This window comes from Notechis scutatus, chromosome Z (genome assembly GCF_049901735.1).
Source record: "Notechis scutatus isolate UNSWTSFEM ecotype Mainland chromosome Z, rNotScu1.2, whole genome shotgun sequence".
NCBI classification, from domain to species: domain Eukaryota; kingdom Metazoa; phylum Chordata; class Lepidosauria; order Squamata; family Elapidae; genus Notechis; species Notechis scutatus.
This window is the reverse complement of record NC_142025.1, coordinates 41867216-41893839: the sequence shown is the minus strand read 5'-3', so window position 1 is coordinate 41893839 and position 26624 is coordinate 41867216. Positions and strand designations below refer to the sequence as shown.

Here is a 26624-nt window from a genome sequence, read left to right as displayed (position 1 = left end):
CACTGCTATCAAAAGGACCACAGTACTCTAAATTGCCAAGAATACAGAGTGGAGACAGAAAAAAAGGGAGAGTTTGAAATTCACATTCTCTTTTTCATTTTGCTTAGTCATTTTAAGGTTTGTAACCAACTTAGATTTTTTTATTTGAATTATTTTATGTATAATTGTTAATTACATCTTAAAATGAAACTTTTTTTTCTCTTATAACTTTTAATTTAGCTGTTGTGCTTCTACACAGCAAGATTTTATCCACCCTAAAGTGAAATAATTTTAGAATGAATCCATTTTAAGCAAAGGACTCCTGCCACATTTAAAGTATTTATTAATGATGAAAATGACACCATCTCAAAACAGATTGTAGCAGATTACACAGAAGATTAATTGTAGGCTAGACAGTGGGTAAATCAAATCAGCTAACATGCCTCATTAATATATCAAAAATAGTTGAAGTATTTCAGGCTTTGATAAACATCATGTACACATTTCCATAATTGTGTTATTGTTTTAGACAGGTATTCATATGTAGGAGATAAGCAACTTTGCCATTCTTTCCAAGCTTTGCATACTCAAGTCAGGCTGAGCCTTTATTGTAGTAGAAGTGTGATTTGCTCAGTGAAACTTCTTTTGAGTATTTTTTACATACATATATGTATCTCAAAATGTTTACATTAAAGATACTGTCCACTGAAGTCCACTAATAGGAAAACAAATATAAATTCAAAAGTTTGAGACATATGGTAGACACACAAATTAGAAAAAGTTGTTCCTCACGGACGCTCTTCATAGTTTTCTTCAATAAACAATATAAAAGGATCTCACAATATCAAGATAAGCATCAGTCATACATCAGTACTGAAAGGGTAGTATTCAGGAAATTCATGGATAACTTTTACAGCTTCATTGTACATTGAAAGATCTGAAAGAAATTGGACAGAAAATCAAAATAGAATGTATTGTTCTTTATTAAAATACATTGTGCTCTAATGATGCATTGATCAGATTTTTCATCTATTTTGAAAGAAAAGGCTAAATTACAATGTTAATCCAGTTGCAAAATATTTCAAGAAATTGCTTTTAATATTGTGGTTGAATCTACAGATAAATTAAACTGCAAGAGTTTTCAGGTATGAAAGTATATCCATAATAAATCTTTATATAGATGAAAAATCTAGGCTAAACATCAGTTAGGATCCTGCTCAGCTGAATATATGCTCATATTTATTTTTCAGATTAAGAAATTTTGAGAGCTGGTTTACTGTCGCAAAGTTGTGAATATTTCTATATTCACATGCTTAGACGTGGAAACAAAAACTATGATACTGAAACACAGGCTCCATATGGATTTAAATTCTGATGTAATGAAATTGTGCATATTACAGAAGAATTAGCAAGAGACTTTGAAGAATTAGAAGCTTATTAAAGAGTAAGAAATAGCCACAACTTGAAATACAAAAATAACTTGCTTACCAAACATGTTTTTATCTTCTTTGAATTGTATATATGATGAACATACGATACTCAATTGATTTGTAACTCTTCCTACTACTTCAATAATACCAGAGATCTCTTCTTCAAGCTAGAAAAGTAGATGAGAGTCAGCATTTCCAAAAATCAGGAATTTTAGTCATTTCAATTACATTTGGGAAAAGCAAACTAAAATGAAGTCTTTCCCCTCAGTTAAAATTCATCAATAAATGAATTTTCCCTCAGTTAAAATTCATTAATAAATGAATTTTCTAGTAACCATTAAGCAATGCTTTAACAAAAAAGTTTAGTGTGTATTAAAGATTTTAAGAAGCCATAGCAGAATAGAAAAGATCCCACTCAGTATTTTCTGCTCATAGAAATAATTTCTATTTCCTCAAATTGCAACTTAAAATTAATTTCTTGAGAGCATTTGGCTTAATTGATACTTGCTTTTCTCTTATTGGCATTTAAATTACAGCACTTAAAACTGGAGTCTGTACTTTGGTTCTGTAAAAATAAAATGTAATTGACTCCATATCAGTCAGTATGGATGACAAAAAAGTAAGGCATATAGCATCCTCACAAAATTATATGACAAGAAATGATAGTGCTAGGAGACACTATCTTTGGCACACAAAGATAAAAGAAAACAGATATCAAGACATGATTTAAGGAGATTCTTTTTGATCCTACAGCATACATTAGGATATGAATTTATTTCATGATAACCTTTTCATAACTTGACATTGGTGTATTACAACATATTAGCATTCAAATTAAAACTTCCCAGACCAGTAAAAATGGTAAATTGTAATAAATTATAAGACTCTTTAATGTATATTCATACGTACAGGTGTATTTAGCTCAATTGCTGCATTTTTTCCTTCTCCATCAGATAGAAAGAAGAATTTCCCAGATTGATGAATCTATCAAATAATAATTCATAGTAATATTTTAATACAGAGACAAAGATACACACAAAGAAAAAGTGAGGTTCACGCTATGTGAGTTAGAATCAGGAGTCTAGTAGCATCTTTCCTTTTTATATACAGGTAGTCCTCAAGTTACAGTAATAAAGCCAAACCATTTTGGTGGTAACTTATAATGGTTGTAAAGCAGGATGGTCATGGACTTTATTTGTGGCAGTTACTAAATGAATTATTGTGGTTAACCAAATAATGCTTCACTGTAAGTAGTTTTGCCCCAAACAGGAAATAAATGCTAGTTAACTGTTGTAAAATGTAGTCGATACTGCAAACAAACATAAATGCAACCCTATTACTGAGTGTCTGAAGTGCAATCTGGTGACTGGTAGGAGGGGCTAACTGTCAGAATTTTGAAACTAGGTCATAAGTAGTCCTCAAGTAGATCTACTGGAACTTGAATAGTAGCTATTGGTCATATAGTTGAGGACTATCTGTATAATTTTACTGAAAATGATTAAACACAAGACTAGTACAAACTAAAAAAAGAGAAAAAGGGGGAAAAGGCAAAAAAAATTGAAAGAAAAAAATAGAGGTACAAAAATAAATAGCTTCCAATCTTCTTTACAACAGTTATAAGTACAATTATAATGTAATCTCCCTAAAACTCATAATAATAAAACTTGCCGGGGCAAAAAAACAGGATCACACGTGAAGTTCCAATTAAACTGATTTACTACCACTGATACCTATGAAATCTACTTAAATAAGCGGAGTATTATTTTGGCACTAAACATCAACAGAATTCAAGACAGGTTGGACTTAGCCTCTTTAGTAGCTATGCAGAGATTCTAGGCTGATTCTTCTTTTGACTCCACCCTCAGGTTTTGCCACTCCTTGTCTGACAAAACCATATATCATAAGTTATTTTTCTTTTTTATACAAAAAGTTCCTAAGAGATAGCTAGGTCCCAATAAATGTAGCTTTGTCTTTTCTCTAACTGCTAAAGTTTGAACATTTCATTTTGTTATGTGTTCTTTATATTTGTTTGTGTTAGTTTTCATGTTCTGTTTAACACTATGGGTATTTATGTTGTATGTGTGTGCATACAAACATACATTTGGCTATTTCAGTGAATTCAGTCACCTTCACCAAACATTCCTCTATGATAATGCCAAATGGAAAAATGCCAAATCTTTCCATCTTTGTGTGTACAATCTCGCTACAGGTATCGTAGATACATGACTTTTCAAACTGCTTATCCATCAGCTCCAAGAGGAAAAGTTGGTAGCACCTTTCCAGCTAACAAATTTTGTTAAGACAAACTTTCTTGGGACTGTAGCTCACTTCACCACATGCACAGAGTGCATCTAGTGAAATGAAAACACTTGTGCCTCTTAATAAATCTATTAATCAGAAGAAATGTTACGAGGCTTCTTTTGATTTCAAGGTTGATATTGAATTATGATCTATTTGTAGTAATTGAAAGCACTCTGCTCAAATAAACTTTGCTCATTCTACAATTATAAAAATTATCACAGAATTACTAGAAATTCATGCTTTATCAATAAACAAATGTATTCTTAACAGTATTTTAGAAATAAATAACTTCCAGTTTTTAAAAAATAGCTACTACTATATTTCTTGCCTAGCCTATTACAGTTCATCTAACTTATTAAAGTTAGCCTGAGATTCTGTTACTGTATACGTGCTCAATTAGAGTAGGGTGAATTTAGTGTGATTTATGAATACCAAAAATAAGACACATGATCCACTCATTGCTGCAATCTAAACAGATTCAGATTAAACTAACTGCATTTAGTTATGGGACATCTAATCCTAGTAATAAGTGATATTTCATTTCAGTTGTCTAAGAAAAAGGGCTGAAAAAAATGGCTAAAAATAACACAACATTGAATACCAGCAGAAGCCTAGCCATACCTATTAAAGTTTCCTTAGCCACTTACTGTAAAAAGGCAAGGTATATCCAATAATCTTTTCAGTATTCTTGTGCAAAGGAATGGGATATCAGGCACTAGGCCAAATTTATTATTTTTGATCCAGTTCAGGTGATTGTGTGCTGGCAGCATCATGAATAAGATTATTTTCAAATATTTCTGTCATCTATTGAGATAGTCTAAGAATCTTACAATTTTTTTTTTAAAAAAAACTTATTAGTCCACAATTACTATCCATCTAAATTATGTATTCTTCCCCAAAGGCCCTGCTGTTTTAATTGCCTTCTTGCATGTTAGCAGAAAGAGAGTTAACTGACCTCAGAGTGAGAGGTAATCACAAGAAAGCCATTTTTCTGCTACCATCTCCCAATTTTTCAGTATCCCGGCCATCTAGAATCTACTGGTTGGCAAATTTTATCTGAAGAATACAATCCCAAACATAATGAGGATTTCAGACATAATGGGCATTAGGGATTATAATCTGCATGTTGAGCTGGGCCTGGATGCTAACCAGCAATCAGTGCAGTGCTCACATTAAAAGTGTTACTATGTTAAACCATTTCATAGCAGTAGGCAGGAAACTTCATTCTGTGTCAATTGGAGCTTCTGGATCATTTACAGGTCCACTGTGAAACAAATTACTAAGGCATTGACTTAAGGTTAAGAGCATGACAACCGTATCCATGTTAAACTGTTGAAAGCAACAAAGCAAAGAAAAAGTATAATCAAACATTCAAAATCCAAGAGCACCAAATACACAGACATAGAAAAACGATGCCTCTCTTTATTTGCTATACTACTTGGATCTCTTTGTACCTTTTTGTTATTCTTAACTGATAATAAGTTGTTTTTAAATTATGCATTACATGACCAATGGGTAATTTTCTTCAACTCAGTAAATAACACAGGCCCCTTATAAAATATAGGGAAGCCCCCAAAATCTAAATTTAATATGATATAAGTCACTAATTTAAAGCACCACTGTAACACCTCCAAAATTACAACCCTTGATCATTAGAGCAAATTTAGTCTAAAGAGGAATACCTCAATATGCGTACAAGTTTAACAAACGGCCTATCTCATAGTAAATATTTCATATGCCATCGCTATCAAGAATAATATGAAATATAAATGACTCCCCTTACTTGAAATAAAAGTGCTGGAACCTACCTGCCTGCCATTTCCCAGATCAAGAAAATTCTAAGTCGCACTAACAGCAAAGGAACTGCCTATTACCTTTTCAAGGCGTCCCACGAAACAGACAGGCTTTCCGATGTATTGCGACAATTGACTCGCGCTGACACGAACGCGGGAACCTTCTAATATATCGGCCATTGCAGAAGGAAATCCAGGTGAACCCCTCGGCTGTTGGCCTTGGCGGGAAAAAAAACTTGACTCCCGCTCTCGTGCCAGAGAGCGAGCGTATCGCCACCAGCAACTAAAGGCACGTGGAAGATCCAACCTCCAATAACGTTCCAGAACAGCAACGTCCGCTAGGCACGTGATAGACCGTCAAGGAGGACAGGCGGGCAAATAGCGTAATGCGCAGGCGCCCTGTGTCAATGTGCGCTGAAGACCTAAAATCATAGCCTCCGGGATGCATCCTGGGTGAACCGGAAGTGAAGTTTGTTGTGGAAAAGTGTCTAAAAGAGGTGGGTGTTTGATGGAGCCGAGTAGGGTTAATGCTACGGTTGGATTCCATTTGCTGACAGGGGAAGTTGGAAAATGTAACTCGACGGACCAATAATTGCGTGATACCCTCAATCGTTAACCGGGACACGAGACGTTAATTTGATGGTTTTGATGTCTGAAGTATTTTGACGGGCGAAGAGTTTCGGATATGCTCATGAGCTGGTTCGGAATTCTTGAGGCAATTCTGACAGATTTTATTTGCATGATTAGCGAGAATATCAGTCATGCACAAGCTTGATTTGGAAACCTCTTTCTTCAGACCTTGTTGCGTGTGTGCATGTGTCTGCAGTTTTCTTGGCAATATTTTTAGTTTTGCTATTGCCTTCTTACTAGGACTGAGAAAGAGCGATTTGTCTCACAAATCTCTTTCTAGTTTGTGCCTTAACTCATACATCAAACTGGTTGCTTTAATCTTATTAGAGTACAGCTGCTTGTGAAACTGGTCCTTTTGTGTTGAAAATGGGAAGGCTTGTTGTTACAGCTACAAGTAGTGTCTCATTTGCAGCTTACAGTGGCACTAGAAAACCTTAGCGATAATAATAAGTCCATTCAATCCTACAAAATTTGGTTTAATTTTGATTTAATTTTGTACTTAGGTAGCCCCAAATTTAAACATATTGTTTTTTTTTCTGTTCCTGGAAAATGCTTTTTATTTTCTTGTCACAACTACTGTACAAAATGTTTTTTTTAATGCATTCTATTACCTTTTTTGGAAGGAGCTAGGCTATAGCACTTGTGACTGAAAACCAGAGGCTCTTGAATATCCAGAAAATAATTAGTCCCTTCCATTTGAACACTGAGTGGGATAGGAAATATAACATCTTCAAGATAAGCGAAATTAGATGGTAATTGTTTACTGGTAGTCACTAGTATTGTGACATGTCCTGTTTTGTAGGTGACTCGCTATAAGTGCTTGATCTTACTGCAGTTATAATTGGGGACTAATATGAACTGCTAGGGAATAATTTCAACTTCCCATCCTTGGAATTAGAAGTGGTTTAAGACAGGAGTCCCAAACCATGGCCCACTATTGGACTTTGAGCTGTTTGTAACCTGGCTGCAGAAGTGGTGGACAAACATGAACATGTGTGCACATCCCCACATGCTCAAGCAGCGGGGGAGATGGTATGTGTGTGCTCCATTTGTGTGAGTGGCAGGTGCAGGAACCGGCCACTCACCCACCTATGTGTGTACCTGCCACTCATGTGGACCCATCCCCTCTACCTTCCCCTGCTAATCTGCAAAGCTGGAAAGGTTGGGAAACTCTGGTTTAGTAGTTCATGATTGTCATGTAATCATGGGTTTGAACCAGATCGTTACTAGTCCAACTTGACTGCCTCCTTTAGATCAAGTGTTCATCTCAGAAGACGTGTGTTGTCATTTGGTTCTATGGAATTTTTCCATTACTCCAGTATCACGGAGAGATCACTTTCTTGTGACAATATCGATTGGATGTACCAATCTATCAGTAAGATTGCTTGTAGAAATGCATAATGGATTCAATAGGTTTGTTGGCAGCCCTTTGGAAATGCTTTAGTGTACAATCAGTTTTGTTAGGGTGTCTGGAATATGGAGGCAACCAACGTGTTTAACAATATTGCTTCCAAGTGGCCTCTTCCCATCTCCTGATCGCATGTAGCTGCTTAGTTTACTGAGGCAGTTTGAGAAATTAAATGGCAATAAAGATGGCAAAATAATTCATTTAATTATAAAACTGTGAATAAAATGAAAACTAAGAGATTATATATGTTTAGACATAAATAAGAACTTTTTTGTAAGTCAGTTGTAGGTCAGTTACCTTTCAAGGTTACCCTTGAAGAGCATTTGGAAACTTCAACTAATATAAAATACTGCTGCATGGATAATAAATGGTGCCAGTTTCACACGACATGTAACTACAGTACTCCATGAACTGCACTCCCTGCCAGAGTGTTTATTGGTGCAATTAAAGGTGCTGGTTTCACTTTTACAGTCCTATTTGGCTCAGTACCACATTACCTCACGGACTGTCTTTTTCTCAAAAGAGTTTCTACCTGGTAAAACCAATCCAATGGCATGCTGTAGCCAAAATGTGTTGACTGGTAGGAACTGGAAGAATGACTTTTTCTTCTGTAGCCTTGCCTTATTTAATATTCTTCCCTAAGAGATAGTACGGCCCCAGTCATGTTGGCTTTTTGCAAAGCTTTAAAAATTTGCTGTGTATCTGCGCTTGAGGTTCAGAGTGGGTTAAAGCCCTGTTACTTAGTGTTACTATTAGTTGATTAATTATAATGGCTGCTGTTTGTGTTTATTTATTTTGTGGCTGCTTCTATTTAATGTTTTTGAAATTGTTTCATAATTTTAGAATTGTAAGTCCTCCAGGACACTGGGTTGAGTTGGGCAGCTATACATATTGAATGAAAAACAAACAAACAAATAAATAGTAACACAATTATTAAGTGAATCTGGCTTTCCCACTGACTTTGCTTGTCAGAAGGACACAAAAGGTGATCATATGACCTTGGGATACTGTAACCAATATAAATATGAACCAGTTGCCAAGCATCTGAATTTTGATCACATGATCATTGGGATGCTGCAACAGTCATAAGTGTGAAAAATGATGATGTCATTTTTTTCAGTGTCATTGTAACTTCAAATGGCCACTAAGTGAATTGTTATAAGTCGAGGACTACCTGTATTTCAAGTATAAAACTTAATTTAAATTATTATTATTAATCTACTGAGATTTGGGCGAGTATCTTTGAGAAAACTCTTTTTTAAATTGTTGAGTATTTTACTATCAGCTGTTCTTCCCTAAAATAATCTGGTTCTTCTAAGAACAATCCAAGTTTAAGTCAGAATAGCTACATCATCAGCATAAAGGAATTCCTCCAGCTCTTATTGTTAAGTTTAGGTTGCTGGAATTCTGCTTTACTGTGTGAAATGCTAATGCTTAGGAATTGACCATTCCTGCTTCAACATACAAAGTCTATGTAGTTTTTTAAATTAACAGTAATTACTTCATTGTCTTTCTTAAGTTTACCCCTTCTAGATGGAATGTTTTTCAAAATTTATTTTGATAATTATGGAAATGTGAATTTGTTTTGCTTAAGCAAGAAAAAGTTCAACTTATTTTTTTATTCTTAGACTTGAATTGCAAAGCGATGTTCAGTTTATTCAGAAAAGGTCAGGATACCAAAAAGGTAGTGGTGACTGACAAAGAAGTAGATGGATTTGTTTTTCTGGGTAAGTAACTTTAATCACATAAAAGTCATTTATTTTTTAAAAAAAATTCTAGATACTGTATGTTACAAGGTGCTAACTGAAAAGTACATAGAATATAGTGCTCAAATAAGTGCAGATGGTTATTAATCCAGTCAATATTTTTTTATAAATTATTTTATAAATTATATCTTGACAATAAGAATGTAAATGAATAGTTTATTGTAGCTGTTACAATTATTTTACCCACATTCTTTGCTACAGGTTTTTTGCATCTGTAACAGCTACCTCACTAAATAAGTAATAATATAGTTGTGATTTATTTCCTTTGGTTATAGAAATCTAAAAATAAGTCAGTAAATGACATATTGGGGTTGCTTTTAAAACCATTATGTTTCTGGATGTTTTAGTTCTAAAGTAGCATTCATTTATTTAGCTATTCTAAAGTAATTCCAGTAGAGTTTACCTCTGAATACAAAACTTACTGAACAGTCACCATTGACAGAGGTTGCAAACACTATTATGTATTTCTATTTGTTAATGCACTTGATCTTGCATTGATTGTTGTCTTAAAACATTAAAAAGTGTAATGAATTCAGTAAAAAAATAACATAAAAAAAGTAACCCATAGTCTTATATTTCAGCTGAATCATATACTAGAGAAGAAGCAGTCCTGGGAAAAATAGTTGTGGGGGAAACAAAAAAGCAAAGATGGTTGGAGAGTTATTGCTTTTGAATAGCTAACTGTTCCTCTATTGTTAATGTTCTCATTGCACTATTTATCTGTGGGAATACTGGTCTTTTTCAAAAGTAGTCTTCAATGTTTGACTTTATCAAATAGCAAATAAGGTTCTCAGAATTCTTTCTCATGAGATTTTGTATGCTGCGTCATATTAAATCCTTTGTTGGTTTGTCTTTAGAGAACGAGAGTGGAAACTATTCCAATCATGTGCCTCTGGGAGTTAGGTAGTACTACTGCTTACTATATGTTGTTTTTCAGTAAGAGTTGCCTACTGCCATGGCATGCATGCTCAAGGGTATGCGCTCATGTGCATCCCAGTGGGCATACAATATAGTTGATGTTTCTGGAAAAGAAAGTTGCCAGAACAATTAAAGAAAAACAACATTACTTCATATGGGTAAATGAAGTATAGCACATGAAATGTTTAGCCTTTTTCATGTGGTCTGTCGAATGCTATGTTTATATATTTTTTGTGTTAACTAGTTAGATGACATAACTCACATTCAGACCCTAGTAACTACATAAACAAATACTACTCTGATCTTCATCCACCCACTTTAAGTTTATCTTCAACTCTTCAAATTTGCTAAACACAAGGATATTGTCTAATTCACATTATTTGCCAAAGGTATGTGAGCTTTTGCCCTTAAGAGAGCAGTCAACAGTCAATATTAATCTTATGAAGTAATTTGTGATTCTGTTCTGGAGATCTCCTTCCTAAAAACTGACAGACCACTACTCTAATATTTGGACTGATGATTTGAATTTAAAACAGAATTTTCTTGTATTCAAGCATGTTACCTTCAAACTCATAACAAACAAAGATGTTCAATAGTTTACATATAAAGTTATGACTTTTCAAAGGGGAAGTGAAAAAAATTACATTCTTAGTTACTGCCTTTTCAATAGCAAAATTGCAACATCTCTATACTTCTTTTACCAAATATGTGTTATTTATTATTATTTACTTTGATGCAGGTAATAAGACTTCCCACCTGATAAACTCATCTATAAAAGCCATTTCATGATTTTAGTTTACAGAATGCCTCTTTTATGTAATAGCTACTTTCAGAAGTGAGAGATTGTTTGGCTTTATTGTTGTTCTCTATTTTATGAATAATAGGGTTAAAAGTTCCACGTGTCTGATTTCAGTACAACGAATTCAATGAGCAAGAACTATGAGGAGACCAGAAAAACAACCCTCTCCAGTGTCATTGATTTCTAGTCGCATAAGGAGATAATTGCTATCTGTTCATTCAGTGTGGAGTCAAGTAATCCTCTTGGGTACTTTGTTTTACACAAAAACAAAGTGCAGTATGCTTTTGAATCATTGGGTGGCACATTTCTTCATGTTCGCATGCTCCTTGACTGAATTGATTGCAGTATCTATTAATAACCACCTCTTTTATTTAAATCATATTTCAATATTATAAATGTGTTTTCAGAATTAATGAAATGAAATTTGTAGTCAGTTTGCAAATTTGAAATAACAAAAATCTCAAGAGATGTTTCATCATTTATTTCAAAACATGATTAATGATGAATCATGTGAGAAGAAAATCCTTATAAAAGAAGTGAATTTGCATATTTTAAAAGAGACAATAATGGAAGCAGGAATAGGAATTACTATAAGCTTTATGTTGTATTAAAATTATAAGAAGTACAGTATATATGTTGTCTAACTTCATGAATATTGTCATATCTTGACTGAATGAACATGACATTTCTAATGCAGATTAATAGAATTTAGATAACAAAGGAATAATACTTTCTGGTGTAAGGGAAGTTTTTCTTAATAATAGAATCTTCTGTGTACTGCTTTCTCTGGAGTTTGTACAGTGTCGTATTTGAGAATTCATATTGCTATCTACAAACACAAAATGTTTGTCTTCCAGCAATTTTATTCATAGGTGTAGTTTGTTTTACAGTTCGGTAGTGGATGTAACCTTTAGAAATAACATCTGCTACATTTGGATAAAAATAGGAGAGTTACTTCTAATCTATAGAGAGAGAATGTTTTAATTTGCCATGAATTTTTGTAAATTTATAAAATTGCACTACTTTTCAAATCTACCACATATATCTTTATGTAGTTAGCTTTTAAAATGTATTTAAATATCTTAATATGAAATATAACAACATTCCAAATAGTCAAAAGACCCTGCAGATGGATCATTGTTTAAAAAGATACTTTGCAATCTCTGTCTGTTCTCATGTTTCATTCTAGGTATCAATTTTCTCTGAAAAAATATATACTTATGGTCAAGTCATTTCTGCAGATAGTCCTTGGATTGTAAGCGTTCATTCAACAACCATTCAAAATTATAATGGTACTGAATGAATGGAACTTATGACTAATTCAATGGGAAAGCCTGCAGGAGGTCACAAATCACTGCTGCTCTCACTGCATTTTTGCTCACCTGTCTGTGCTCTGTAGCGCCTGTCCACAACTCTGCCCATCAGCCAGTGCTCTGTAGTACCCACTTGCTACTCTGCTTGCATGAGAGTTCTCTTACCATGTTGTGGTCATATGAAGTCTTTCCTTATTGCCCATGCAATTCTGGAGTTACAATAGCAACCAGATTGCCAGGATTGCCATTGCTAAGCAATGCCATTATGTGACATTATGCTGCACAACTGCATCACTTAGCAACAGAAATTCTGGTCCAAGTTGCCCTTGTAACCTCAGGACTACTTGTACAATTTTCCTTTGTGAATTTTTTTAATTTATGGTAATGTATCCAGTGTTATATTTGCCAAAAACTGGTGAACAAATATACCTGCTACCTATATTATGGGAAGATCTGTTTCTTCTCAGCAGTTGTGCTAAGCCAGAGGCCCATTACTGAGCTATGTATTATCCAGAGCATTTTTCTTATCCCATGTTTTCCCTAGGATCTACAAATGTTAATAAATTACTTTTAGTAATACTGTCCATTAGTACATCATTGCCCCTTTCAGTCTTAGCAAAAGAATTGTATAAACAGTGTGACAGACTAAAGTTTAGAAATACCAGCAAATGAGGTAAAATGATTGTGCCAAGAAAAGGGAAACAGTGCAATCGCAGAGATGGCTGAACACAGGCAAAAAAGGAAAAAAGTAGTTTCAGAGAGAGAAGAAACAAGCACGTTTAAAGAAAGGTTAGTAGTAATGTGTTACTGTGCTTTGGAAGCATCAAACAAGGAGCTGCCTATCTGGAACCAAGTGATAATAATTTTTATGTGATAATTGTGTTGAAACTTATTTAAGAAATATAAAAAGGCAGAGCAACTTTTTAAATTTTATTTTTTTAATAAATTCAAGAACAGTTATTTATATTTTAAAATACCCCAGTTTAAATATAATTGTAATCGTATGTTATACATAAACTAAAGCTGTATGCTTTTCTTCTGTTCTTCTATTTTGTAAGGAAAATGAAAAACTTCATAATTTAAATGAAGCAGGTTTTCCATTAATATCTAGATTTAAGTAATATTGATCATTGATGCCAGATTGAGCAACCTCTTAAGGGCAAGGGCATACATAATCTATTTTAGGCTGTAAGAGATACATTGGGTAAGGCAATGATACAAACTGAATTTCTTTTCTTTTTTTCTTTTTTAGGGAGTTAGAACTGCGGACTTGTTTGCTTTTGAAATGATATTAAGCCTTTTGTAGAGAAAAATAATACAGTTGTCACATGTATTCCCTGTCTTAATTGAAATTATTTATTAATATTTCATACTTCTAAACTGATGCTGATGATTAGGTTAATCTTCAATTCACAATCAGGACTGGTAAAAACTTTAGAGTTCAAGTCCTAAACAAAGAGCTAAGAGCTGTTAAGGTAACGTCTGAGTATCTAGGCAGTTCTAAATAGGGTGGTTTTTTTGCAAAGACAGGATATTCAGGTCTAATAAGTTCAAAGTTTCAATATATCTATGCAACCCTTTGGGAATTGCTCCAAGGATTCCTACCATGTTTCCCCGAAAATAACACCTATCTCGAAAATAAGCCTACCTTGATTTTTTGTACATGCACCCTATATAAACCCTACCCCAAAAATAAGCTCTAGCTAAGACCCCCCATCCATTCTTGTACCTAGTTGCACGAGGGGGAGAAGGCACATAGGTAAAAATCAAGTTATAATGGTGATAGGGGAGGATGGATCTGCCCCACATGCTCCGCACCTACCTTACTTACTTACCTTACCTTACCTTACCTTACCTTACCTTACCTTAGGACAGTTGCAGCCAGGCATTCCACATCTGACACCTGCCTCACCTTGCTGGCCTACTTCTGCAGCCGCTTGCCTCTACTTGTGTGCAACACCCCCAGGCCTCCATTTTGCCTTCTAGAAAGGCCTCTGCAGCTGAGAAACAAGCTTTGGATTGACGCATGTGCACCCTGGCCTCCTTTCTGAAGGCTTTTGACTGTGAAACAGAGGTCGGGGATGCCATGTGCATGAATCTGGAGCTCGTTTCTCAGCTTCAGAGGCCTTTCCTGAAGGCCTCTGATGGTGAAATGGAGGCTGGAGTCACCATGCTTGAGCGGTGGCAAATAGCTGCAGAAGAAGTAGGCCAGCAGCAGGCACAAGAGCTCCTGCTGGGCAGGGCTGTTGGTGCCACCGCTGTGAGGTGAGACAGTGGAAGACATCCCCCCCCCAAAATAAGACCTAATGTCTCTTGGAGGCCAAAAAAAGAAAAAAGACCAGGTCTTATTTTCAGGGGGAAATGGTATTATTACTGGTACAACCATTGATTTTTATTTCCCTCGCTAATTATTCAAATTGCAAATCACAATATTTTGTTTCTCCTCAATTCATGCATCACCTATTATTGCAAACGCAATGAAGCAGACTTTTTCCTTTTCTATAATCATGATGTCAGGAGTTTTGTTGGCCAGATATCAGTCTGTTTGGATTTGGAAGTCCCACTGAATCTTGACTTGCTAAATTTTCAATAACTTTGTCAACTTGCTGTTCCCAGTAATTTTTGCTGCATTTGAAACCAAACTTCTGGCAAAGCTTCCAATGTATGATTTTGGCAACTCGATCATGACATTTTAGATAATCAGTCTGAGATTTTGCTGCAGCCGCTGATAAGGTGATCCACTGTTTCATCTTTCTTGTTGCATAAACAACATAAGATATTGTTACTGACGTGTTGCTTTTGTGGAAGTGGTCTGCAAGGCTTGTTCTTGGGCAGCCAAAATGAAAACTGCAGTTTCTTTCTTCATCACCCGTGATCTCAAACAGCTCCATAGTAGCTCTATATCTATCTTTTCTTCAATGTCCTTCAGGTATTGACTGTACATATCCTTTTTTTTCAGTTAGCAACTCTTTGTTCAGTTGTTTCCTTTTGATATTCTGCTTCCAATCTTGTTTTCAAGAGGTCTCCCTTGTTCACCTCCTTTAGCAGTCTCTTGATTTTTTATGTAGTCATTTAAGCCTTGTTTTTTCTCATCCACAGTTTCTTTCATCTGTAAGAGTCTTCTGCCAATCTCAGTTCTAGGCAAGTATAATCAATCAATATCACTTTTTGGGTGCAGAGCATGTGTATTGTCATTAGTTTTCTTGTCTTTCAATCCGAGGTATCAAGTTCTATCTGAGCCCAATCAATTATTCCATCTGAGTATTGTATTACAAGCACTGCTAAGCTGTGAATTGCCTTTATGACATTCCTTCTACTGATCTTTGGATCTCAAGATTTTCTGGACTCGAGTTATGTATTTTGTTGAAGTAGCTTCCTTGACTTGGTTCAGAAACTTTTAAAAACTCCTAAATACTTCTACCCTTTTTCTGGTATTGCTGCTTTTATCAACTCTTCATTATCAAGTTTGAATCCATCATCTTCAACAATTTGTCAATGCTATTGTGCTTGTTATTTCCCCACAAGTTCTTCCAAAATTTAAGGGTATTTTCTTTGTTAGGTTTTTTCACTTGTGATAGTACCATGTCCACTTTCAAGGGTCTTATAGAAATGATGCTGGCTTTCTCAAAATTGTGAAGTTTGCTGAAACTGCATTATTCGGTTATCATATTGATTTATTTTCTCTACAATAGTCACAACTTTGTTTCAACTCTTCAACTGCAACTGCAATTTCCTTGTTTTCCAGATCATAACTTGTTATCAGGCTCTGATTTTTTTTTTTACTTCAGGTTTCCTTGCCTCAAATTCTTCAAATTATTTAAATCCAATAAAACTTTATTTTTAACTCTAGGAGAATTTTCCACTTTGCTTTTCCCTTCTTAATTGCTTTATTCTTTCCAATTTTCCAGCCCAGTTCTTCAGTAGTAACATAAGCTGCTGCATACATTAGCTGGTTGGTTTGAGCTAATATTTCTGTTGGAATAGTATATACAGCTTCATTCACATTCTTCAATAATTTAGCCAAACTTCTCTTACTAACTTGATTCAGTTTTGGCAATCAAAATTTTCCATGTTTTCCATCGGAGTCTTAATCTTCTCAGCTAATTTGACTCTAGCTGTTGGTTTTTCAAGATCTTATCCAGTTCTTGCTTCTTGTTCCTCATTATCTTCTTTGATTTCCTTCCTTTTCTCTATCATTTGTTGCTCCACATTTAAATTATCTCTATTATCAGTTACACTTGAGCCTTGTGCCCTGCTTGAAATTTCTTGTAATTCTATATTAGTGAAGAACTTGTGCTTCAAAATGACACATCACAGGTCCTATAAGTCTTTGTTCATTTATTTCCATCCAGGTGATTCTCCTTCCATGTTGATCATGCACTTTTAAAATCCACATTTCTTGGCCCAGATTGATAATAAACTTCTATGATTGAGTAATTTTCTTCCTTTGTCCAGATTTTTTGCTTTTTTCATTCATCTTCCAATTGCCTGTCCAATTTCATGACCTGGTTGCCTAGCAGAGGAACTGAGCCCTCTGGCATATTTTTTGCAGAACATCGAGGAGCCATAGTATTCAATGCAGTCCAGCATAAAATTCACTTGATGTGTTTTTACCAGAGTTAAAAGGGCTTGGAGCAAGTTTAGCTTGGCTCTTCAATAGAACATATTATTGTTGATGTTGTTAATTTTACTGGGAAACAATGGCTTTCTATACCTTTAAATTGAACTATACCTTTCTTCAGTATATTCTTTGTGAAATGATTTTCAGGAAATTTTTGTTTGCTATCTCTCAATGGTATGGTTCTCTGTGATTATGTTTCATTGTTATTTCTCTGAGGAAAAATGTTTCATTGTTATGTTCACATATCTAATGCAGCAGGTCTTTGCTCTAACTGGTAAATCTTCCCAGATACTGTTTTTACATGATGGTATAGTACAGTTTGTCCTCCACTTATGACCATAATTGAACCTGTTCATTACAATTGTCAGTAGTGATAGTCATTAAGCAAGATGGCCTTGTTTATCAACCTTCCATCCCTGTTCTCCCTGATATGGGTGTTAAAAGACAGTGCTGGTTGATTAGTGAAGCATAGATGTGCCTTAGGTGGGGGAGGCTTAGCTCAGAGCCTCAGACCTGTCTGGGCCTCCCAAGGCTTCCTGCACCCCATGAGACACCCCATGCTCTGCTTCCCACCCATGAGGGTCTCCACAGCCCTTTGTTCCCCCCCCCCCCGGGATTCCCACATGTCTTTCCCCATCAGTGGGTCCCCACAGACCTTGAACCTGCTTCCTAATCATTAAGCCTCACATCTTCCTCTTGATTTATCTTTTGAGGAACTTCAGAGCTCAAGAGATAAGAGTTGAGACATAGGGTAGGCCTCTCCTATTTCTGGGCCAAATAGTGTTCTGTCCTAGGCTTCGCCAAAAAGCACTAAGCCAACTCTGAGACCCGGCAAACCTCTTTTATTAAATGAATGTGAATTTATTTCATTCACATTCAGCCAATGGCTTGGCTCAGCCAATGGCTTGCAAAGGTATACTAATTAGCTCAGACCTTATCTATCTTGGAAAGCTGCCCGGTAAATATTTCCACATATAGCACTGACAGGGAAGGGCTGGTTTACACAGACAAATCTTCACAAGGCTGGAACTAACGAACGAACAAATGAACAAGTTGTTTCCTTCAAAAGCCCCCTCCCCTTTTGTTCCTCTTTTAATCCTGATGGGAGGAATCATTCATCGTTCACCTGTGGCCTTACTCCACGTCGACCCTAAGTTCTTAATTGTTCCTTCCTTTTGGCAGCTTTGTACATGCACAGGTTGGGAACCGGTTCCAGAAGCTCCCCCACCTCACTGCTTTCCGAGCCTGAAGGCAGCTGATGACTGCCAGCCTGCCCTGGCCCCATCTCTGCCTCTGACACAGAGCCCTCGTCCAAGCCTTCCTCAGCCTCCAGGACTAGCCCAGGTTCCTCCCCGACCTCCTTGCTGTCTGATTCTGCTGCCAGCTCCATCAGCCACTGGCGGGCCACAATACATAGCACAATTGGAAGCAGCAACCATTTTCCAACCAACCATATTGAATTGCACATAGAAAATGGCAGCCACTTCCAGGGAGTGCTGTGAAGTTCATTAACAAAGCTCTTTTCTTTGCTTCATGAGTTTTGTAACCTTCAGTGTTACGGAATGATGCAAAGCTCAGATTAGTGAAGTAAAACGAGCCTCTCGATTGCTGGGCTACATGCCACAATGCCACAAGTGGCTATCATTTTCCAAGTAAGTCCAAAGATTGTACCATGGGGGTCAACAACAAAGCAGTTTCCAGTTGTACAGAGGAATCCTTGAAGTTTCTGCTCAGGATCACAGTGCAGTCACAGCTTGGTGGGATCACAGTGCAGTCCCAGCAATGGAACACCTTGCTTTGCTTCATTAGCATGAACTCTGCAGCACCAGAATGCAGCAAAGCTCATGTTAGTGAAGCAAATAAGATGCTCTGTTGCTGAGCTATATGATGCACACCCAAAATGGTTGCCATTTTCCAAGTGGCCACAGTCCAATGCAGCTGCTCAGAAAATGGTGACCACTTCTAGGATCATGTCATTTGATACAGTAACAAAGCAGCCTGCCTTTCTTCCCTAGCTCAACCTCCTGAGCTCCAAAGTCTACAAAAAATAAGGAGCAGGGTGTGGGATGCTGTGTGGCGGGATGCCCAAGGCTTCTGGGAACCCCTGTGGGGATAGGGTTGTGAGATCAATGAAGGGATTCTACAGCTTTCCTGCAATTAATCGTAAGGACAAGCTTCCATGGGGTGCTTCTGCGTCTATAACTTTGGGATTGGGTTGTAAGTAACTTTTGGGAATCTCACCACAACTTTGAATGGTCACTAAGTAATTACCTGTATATTTTTAAAATCTGATTACTTCTTCTTAAATTTACTGTTATTCTCTGTGTTTGTTGAATTTTTTCCTTAATTTCATGATTTATAATCCCCTTTCTCCACATGAATTCACACATGTATTTCTTTAATTCAGACTAATTCTTCATATGTTTGTCTATGCCTGTCTGTCCCATAATAGATTCATAATCTTTCAGAAAGATACAAAATTCCTTTGTGGCTTTCTGCAATAATTTAACCATATTTCTGAAAATTCTTATTACGTTTTTATTGGTCCAAGTCTGTAAATTAATTCATTTCATTTTTTATAATATTTTATTGATTTTTGAAATAATAAAAAATGCCTCAGAAAAATTACCTGTATGCTTTTTAATCAAATGTACAGTTAATGTCCAATCTAAATGGCAGTTATCTTCCAATCTAAAATAAAGTTTAGATAAAAAAAATACTTGATTCAATTTTTGTCTTGCTATGATCTTTGTAAACTTTTCTGTTTTACTGATGTTTATAAAAAAAATAACATTTAATAAATGAATTACAATCAAATGTTAAGATTTATCTATGGTAATTATTTAGTTAAGTTGATACAAAGACCAGAAATGAAATATAAATGTTTATTAAGAGATATAAAAGATTTTGACAGATAATTCACTTTGATCAGGAACATGGTATTTCCCTTTTGATGTTCACATTAAGATTAAGTTTTATATAATTTGTTTTGAAGGTATGATAGATGAAATAAAGGGAAAAACAACTATAAAAGTACCGTATATACTCGAGTATAAGTCGACCCGAATATAAGCCGAGGCACCTAATTTTACACAAAAAACTGGGAAAACTTATTGACTTGAGTATAAGCCGAGGGTGGGAAATGCAGCAGCTACTGGTAAATTTCAAAAATAAAAATAATTAATTTGGGAAGCGATCTCACTATCATGAAAGGTTTAATTGATTCACTAACCCAAAAGAAGAAGATGATGATGACAGCGGGAGGCAGGAGTCACTCTCTTCCCCTCCCTCGGAGGCCCCTGAGTCAGGAGTCGCTACCACCCGGCGCCGGGTCGGGAAGGAAAGGCAAAAGGAAGAGCCGCGGCAGCGCTTTGCAACAACAGCAGCGGCACCGAGTCTCAGGCTCAGCGGCTCCTGATTTTGCCCCACCCTTCCCAAGGCAACGGGACCGGAGCTGCACTGGCGGCAGCAACTCCCGACAGCCCCAGCCGGACACCTGAGCGGAGATGTAGGGAGAAGGCAAAAGCGACGGAAGATCCTTCAGGGAAACTGAGGGGGAGACTCACCCTTGGTCCAGATGAGCCCCCTTCCCGCCCCTAAGGAAGCAGAGGCAGCCAGCAAGGGCAGGCAAGCCCCGTTTCACGGACTCCGTCCGTCCTCACTCCCACCCACCCAAAGCCACGAAGTCCCCCAATCGCGCAGCCCAGAATCGCCCTCCCTCAGGGGCAGCAACGACGCCCGGTTTTCCCGAGACAAGAAGCTCCGCCGTGCAATGAAAGCGCCCTGGCTCTAGGCTCGCGGGCTCAGAAAACACGAGCCGAGGTGGCTTGGCTCCGCTCGGCTTCTCCAACATCCGGCACCGCCCTGTTCTATGTGCCGGGCCCGGCAAGTCCGAGCAGCCAGCGCGTGGAGCAGGGCGGCACCGGAGATCGTTGGCTGCCTCTTTCGCAGCACGGGAGGCCTCCCGGCTGGCCAGCTGCTCTCCTCCTTCTCTGCCTGTTTGTTCTGTGTGGCCGAGGAGGAGGAGACCGGCCGGCTGGTTGGGGAGGCTTTCTGCGCTGAGGAGGCGGCTGCTGGTGTCCGGCTTTGCTCCGCTTCTCCGATGGTCTGTCGTGGCCCTGTTCTTTACTTGGGCAGCCGGGCGCCCGCAGCGGCACCCACGGCGGCAACAGGCAGTTCCGCCCGGGCTCCGCTCAGGTGTCCGGCTGGGGCTGTCGGGAGTTGCTGCCGCCGGTGCGGCCCCAGTCCCACGTCGCCTTGCCTTTCCCTTCCCGAGTGAGGACGTACGGAGTCCGTGAAGCGGGGCTTGCCTGCTGCTGGCTGCCTCTGCTTCCTTAGGGCGAGGAAGGGGCTCATCTGGACCAAGGGTGAGTCTCCCCTCAGTTTCCCCTGAAGGATCTTCCGTCGCTTTGCCTTCTCCTACATCTTCCCTCTGTTAAAATCCCCCACACACACACACACTTATTTTGGGCGGATAGATTTCGTGTCTGAGCATTCTCACATGACGGTGGGTCTTCCCCCCCTAAAAACAGTTAAAAAGAAAAACAATATATCCTCATGCAAGAACTTTTCTGCTTCCGATTACCCCCATGCTTAAAAGTTGCAAAGGAAACATGGAAGCAGGGAAGCGCCTGCCCAGCTCCGGAGCTCCACACCATTTTTTTCAGAGGGAATCTGACTCGAGTATAAGCCGAGGGGTTTTTTTCAGCACAAAAAATGGGCTGAAAAACTCGGCTTATACTCGGTATATGCTGTATATCTAAGAAATGTATCTAACCAATTCTTGTTATGGTAAGTACTTCAATGTCATAAAATAATGTTTGATTCTTTTCAGTACTACAATATAACATTTTACTTTATTAATTTGGTTTGACCTCAGGAACAATAATATCAAAAGGCCCTTTGGAAGTGGCACTGGCAGGAGATAAATTATCTCTTACTTTAAAAGTGTCACCTGCTTCATAGTTGTTGTGACTAAAGCTCTACTGACAGTTCTGGCAGTTATTCAGTTGCTGAAAAGTGATGCAACTTTGACATTACATAGGTTCCTTGTAATAGTACGGATAGTTGGTGATGCTTATAAGGCAGCTTAAACTACTGCTATCAATTACATTAAGTTCTTATCCTTATCTATTATTACCTTCCGTGCTCTTACTGGCAATGGTTTCTTTTTCCTGGATCATTTATTTTCTATCCCAGTGTGATGGTTTTCAGTATTCAATGAGTTGCCATATAAATGCAATTATATACAGGTAAGAATTGGATTTTAACGGCTCATGTCTTCCGATTACTAGCAAGTTCTGATCTCAAATTAATTAATGCTTAATTTGTCAGTTTAGATAGTAAATAGATATTGTTTGTTGTATTTTTGTTCAACTGTTGAGCATTTATATATACATTTTATTGATTTTGATTTAAAGTACATAGTAAATGCAACAGTTTAATTTTTTTTAGTATTGCTGGCAGATTACTATATGCAGCAGTTTACATCCTGCTTATATATAAGGAAACGATAAATCCAAACTAATAAGCAGATAAAGTTTTTATTGTTATGTTCATGGGTTCTGTTGAAGTGAATCCATGTTGAATTGTTCTTTTCTAGGTTCTGTAGCTATATGCAGGACTACAACAACGTTTTCATAAATTATAGCTTCCATTGGTTGCTACAGCAATTTACTTAAAACTTTTTTAATAATCTCTGACAATTTTTTTGTGTATTGAGATATAGGTAGTTAATAAATGTTACCATCCAACCTAATTATACGCCCTAGGATGAAAAATAGAAAGGGTCTTCTTCAATCTCCAATTATTTTGCATGTATTCTCAGTGGAATCTCAGAACATTTTAAACATTCAAATTTCCTTTAAAACATAGCTACATGTTTTCTAATTCATGCATACTCAATATGGGTATTTGTGCATGGTCCTTTTAGATTCATTCAGCTTTAAAGCCTTCGGGGTTAACTTAACGTTTAAATGTAAACTTGAACTGAAATATTTTTTTAAAAAATCAGTTACATATCCACTCCAACCTCCTTCCTATTTTACAGAATCTCTTCCCCAAGTCCCTCTTTTACTTATTCTTACATTTATATTAACATCCAGCTCCAGGATGAAACAGAATTGACAATAGGCTAAAATGTTAAAAAGCATTATGAAATTAATGTTGCAAAGCAACAAAATGTTAGAATAAGTTATAGAACAAGAGCCAGTGAAGACTTCTAGCTGCAGAAACAAATATTTTGATACTGAATCCAAAGTGATAAGAAAATAGTCTAAATCTATAATTGTGCTGTAATGAATTCAAAGCTATGTATAGTACCCACAAAAAAGATCCACTCCCACATTCCTCCAAAATGTACTTTTTAAAAAATGGTGATGGGATAAGAAGTAAATTTGAAAACATAAATTATATACAAAACCAAGATTTTTCAGGAGATTGCAAACCTAAATAACCAAACTTAAACCATTTAGTGCTTAAAATTGATAATCATAATTTCAATTGGTTCAGAAATAAACAGGAAATAAGGGTATGCTTGAAATGAAAGCAAGATGTGCTTCCAGCCTGAAAAAAAGAACCACCCAAGTTGAAATATTTTGTTGAAATGTATCATCAACTTTTCTATTTCAGTGAATAACACTCAAAAGTTTTCAGTCATAGGGGGGAAAAAGGAACTTGGGAAAAGCCTCTTCTCCTTTTTCAGCTTGGGCCCAGAAGAATTTATAGGTTGGAAATATACTAATGGCTAGCTAATGTGAAGGAGAGAGAAAAAAATATCTGAAGGTTTATTTTCCAAAGTAAAAAATGCTGTAAAAGTATTTTGAAAACATCATACACCTCATGCAACATTCTTATGTCCATTTAAAAGTAATTTAGATTAGAATCTGTTATCAGAAAAGACATCTAGTCTTCTTTTAACAGACAAAACTTAGATCTTAACTTTTGAAGTGCTGAGCTAGCAGGAGAAGAAAGTTAATTTGAATATTTTTTAAATTAGTATTTCTCTCAAACTTATAGACAAACATTGATTGTTAGTGTTTTAAATTTTATTTACTTATTTATTTGATTTCTAAAGCTGTCTTAGCAAGTGACTCTGGAAGAATAGAATGGAATAGGAATAGGAATAGGAATAGAATAGAATAGAATAGAATAGAATAGAATAGAATAGAATAGAATAGAATAGAATAGAATAGAATAGAATAGAATAGAATTCTTTTATTGGCCAAGTGTGGTTGGACACACAAGGAATTTGACTTGGTGCAAATACTCTCAGTATACATAAAAGAAAAGATACATTCGGCAAGAGTCAAGAATCATAAGGTACAACACTTAATTGATAGTCATAGAGTACAATAAGCAATCAAATCATATTAGGAAACAGTCAATATAAATTGTAAGGATACAAGCGACAAAGTTACAGTCATACAGTCACAAGTGGGAGGTGATGGGTGATAAGGGGTGATGAGAAGATTATAGTAGTGCAGATTTTGTAAATAGTTGGACAGTGTTGAGGAAATTATTTGTTTAGCAGAGTGATGGCTTTTGGGAAAAAACTGTTCTTATGTCTAGTTGTTCTGGTGTGTTATGCTCTATAGCGTCGTTTTGAGGGAAGGAGTTGAAACAGTTTATGTCCGGGATGTGAGGGGCCTGTAAATATTTTCACAGCCCTCTTTTTGACTCGTGCAGTATACAGGTGCTCGATTGAAGGCAGGTTGGTAGTAATGGTTTTTTCTGCAGTCCTAATTATCCTCTGAAGTCTGTCTGTCCTGTTGGGTTGCAGAACCAAACAAGACAGTTATAGTAGTGTACATGATAGACTCAATAATTCCTCTATAGAACTGTATCAGCAGCTCCTTGGGCAGTGTGAGCTTTCTGAGTTGGTACAGAAAGAACATTCTTTGTTGTGCTTTTTTGATGACGTTTTTGATGTTAGGTGTCCATTTTAGGTCATGTGATATAGTAGGACCTAGAAATTTGAAGGTCTCTACCATTGATACAGTTTTGTCTAGTATTGTAAGAGGTGGTAGTACAGGAGGGTTTCTTCTAAAGCCTAACACCATTTCTACGGTTTTGAGTGTGTTCAGTTCCAGATTGTTCTGGTTACACCACGAGGCAAGTTGTACAATCTTCTGTCTGTATGCGGATTCATCGTTGTCTTGAATGAGACCAATCACTGTTGTGTCATCAGCAAACTTCAGTATTTTAACAGATGGATCGTTTGAGATGCAGTCATTGGTATATAGGGAGAAGAGACGTGGAGAAAGCACACAGCCTTGGGGGGGGGCTTGTGCTAATTGCACAGGTATCAGATGTGACTCTGTCTAGCTTCACCTGCTGCTTCCTCTCTGTTAGGAAACTTATGATCCACTTACAAGTGTATTCAGGTACCACTGGTTGGTTTAATTTACTTAGAAGAATGTTTGGAATGATGGTATTGAATGCTGAACTGAAGTCTACAAAGAGAACCCATGCGTAGGTATTTGGAGATTCGAGATGTTGTAGGATGTAATGCAGAGCCATATTAACAGCATCATCTTCAATCTATTTGCTCAGTATGCACACTGCATGGGATCTAACATGGTTTTCAGGTGGGACAGCACAAGCCTTTCAAAGATTTTCATAACTACAGATGTTATGAGGCATGTATCATAAAACAGTTAAAGAAAATTAAAACAAAGTAGTAAAAATAAATATATATGTCACGAAGTAATATTGTTATGGATGTTAATACAGCAAGGAAATGGAGATCTTAATAAACTTGGTGCCCCAGGCGCAGACAGATAAGTCTTTATACCTTTACAAAAGATGAGCAAATCAGGTCATGTTGAAACGTATATTCCAGATGGCAGGCACTATGGCAAAGAATACACATCTCCTGATTCCTGCTTGCTGACATTTCTTGGCTGATGGGACATCAGCATGCTTAACCTGCCTGCTTGGCCTAGACTGGTAAAAATAAGTGAGAGAAGATGGTCCCTTGGGTAACCAGACTCCAAGATACGAAAGGCTTTAAAGGTGATAATCAATATCTTGAATTGTACCCAGAAACATACTGCAGCCACAAAGCAGTTGTATTACACTTGTCAAATACCCAAGACTTTTTATTATCTGTGCAGCCACATTCTGTACCAATTGAAGCTTCTGAACATGCAGAACATGTTGCAGTAATCTAGACAAAAAGTCACGAGGGCATGAGTTACTGTGAGTAAAGCTTCCTGATCCAGGAACAGATGCAACTTATCCTTCGTATCATTATTTTATTTGCAATTCCATCTTACAACAAAAACAAAATATATGGTTGCAACAATGTGCAAAATACCCTGTTTCTGGGCAGATCACATGTGAAACACCATTAACCATCAAGCAACCACAGTCTATTATTTGCATTTGCACCTCTACACAGTATTAACGATGTGTTTTGGTAAAGATACCTTTGCGTTATTAACTGTTAAAGAACTGAATGATACACATAAGCTCTAATTGCAGCTCACATAATTTCTCCACAGTAAAAGATTTTTCATAGTTTACCAAGTAGACTGGTAGATATGCTGTGAAATCTTCAATCAAACCATATACATTGCTGCTGACTTCCTCTCATGCTTCATCACCCGTTCACTCTAAACCAGTAGTTCTGTAGGAGGAAAGTGTGATGTTCCTGTTGTCGTA

General features: G+C 36.9%; 2 protein-coding genes across 4 annotated transcripts in view; one reads left to right on the top strand and one right to left on the bottom strand.

Moving 5' to 3' along the window:
- Window positions 1–305: 305 nt before the first annotated feature.
- On the bottom strand, window positions 306–5794 carry RPA3 (replication protein A3). The gene is made up of 4 exons (XM_026677793.2): window positions 5585–5794; window positions 2319–2393; window positions 1468–1576; window positions 306–916 (listed from the first exon to the last, which is right to left on the bottom strand). The coding sequence occupies exons 1-4, from the start codon at window positions 5681–5683 to the stop codon at window positions 840–842; spliced, it is 360 nt and encodes a 119-aa protein (XP_026533578.1). The 5' UTR covers window positions 5684–5794; the 3' UTR covers window positions 306–839.
- Window positions 5795–5883: 89 nt separating this feature from the next.
- UMAD1 (UBAP1-MVB12-associated (UMA) domain containing 1) overlaps window positions 5884–26624 on the top strand; it is a 49588-nt gene continuing 28847 nt past the window's right edge. Inside the window, exons 1-2 of one of the 3 annotated variants that reach the window (XM_026677791.2) lie at window positions 5884–6000; window positions 9170–9268. In XM_026677791.2, coding sequence (XP_026533576.1) covers window positions 9187–9268 — 82 coding nt within the window. In that variant the 5' untranslated portion in view covers window positions 5884–6000; window positions 9170–9186. Of the gene's footprint in view, window positions 7166–9169; window positions 9269–26624 lie in introns of all 3 variants that reach the window. The other 2 variants (XM_087945361.1, XM_087945360.1) reach the window with 2 other exon arrangements.

Excerpts from the sequence above, each read along its gene's own strand:
- RPA3 (XM_026677793.2), bottom strand. The coding sequence starts at position 5,683 with ATGGCCGATATATTAGAAGGTTCCCGCGTTCGTGTCAGCGCGAGTCAA. Across the intron at positions 2,394-5,584 it reads TCGTGGGACGCCTTGAAAAG|ATTCATCAATCTGGGAAATT; the intron begins GTAATAGGCAGT and ends ATTATTTGATAG. Across the intron at positions 917-1,467 it reads AGAAGATAAAAACATGTTTG|ATCTTTCAATGTACAATGAA; the intron begins GTAAGCAAGTTA and ends AATTTCTTTCAG.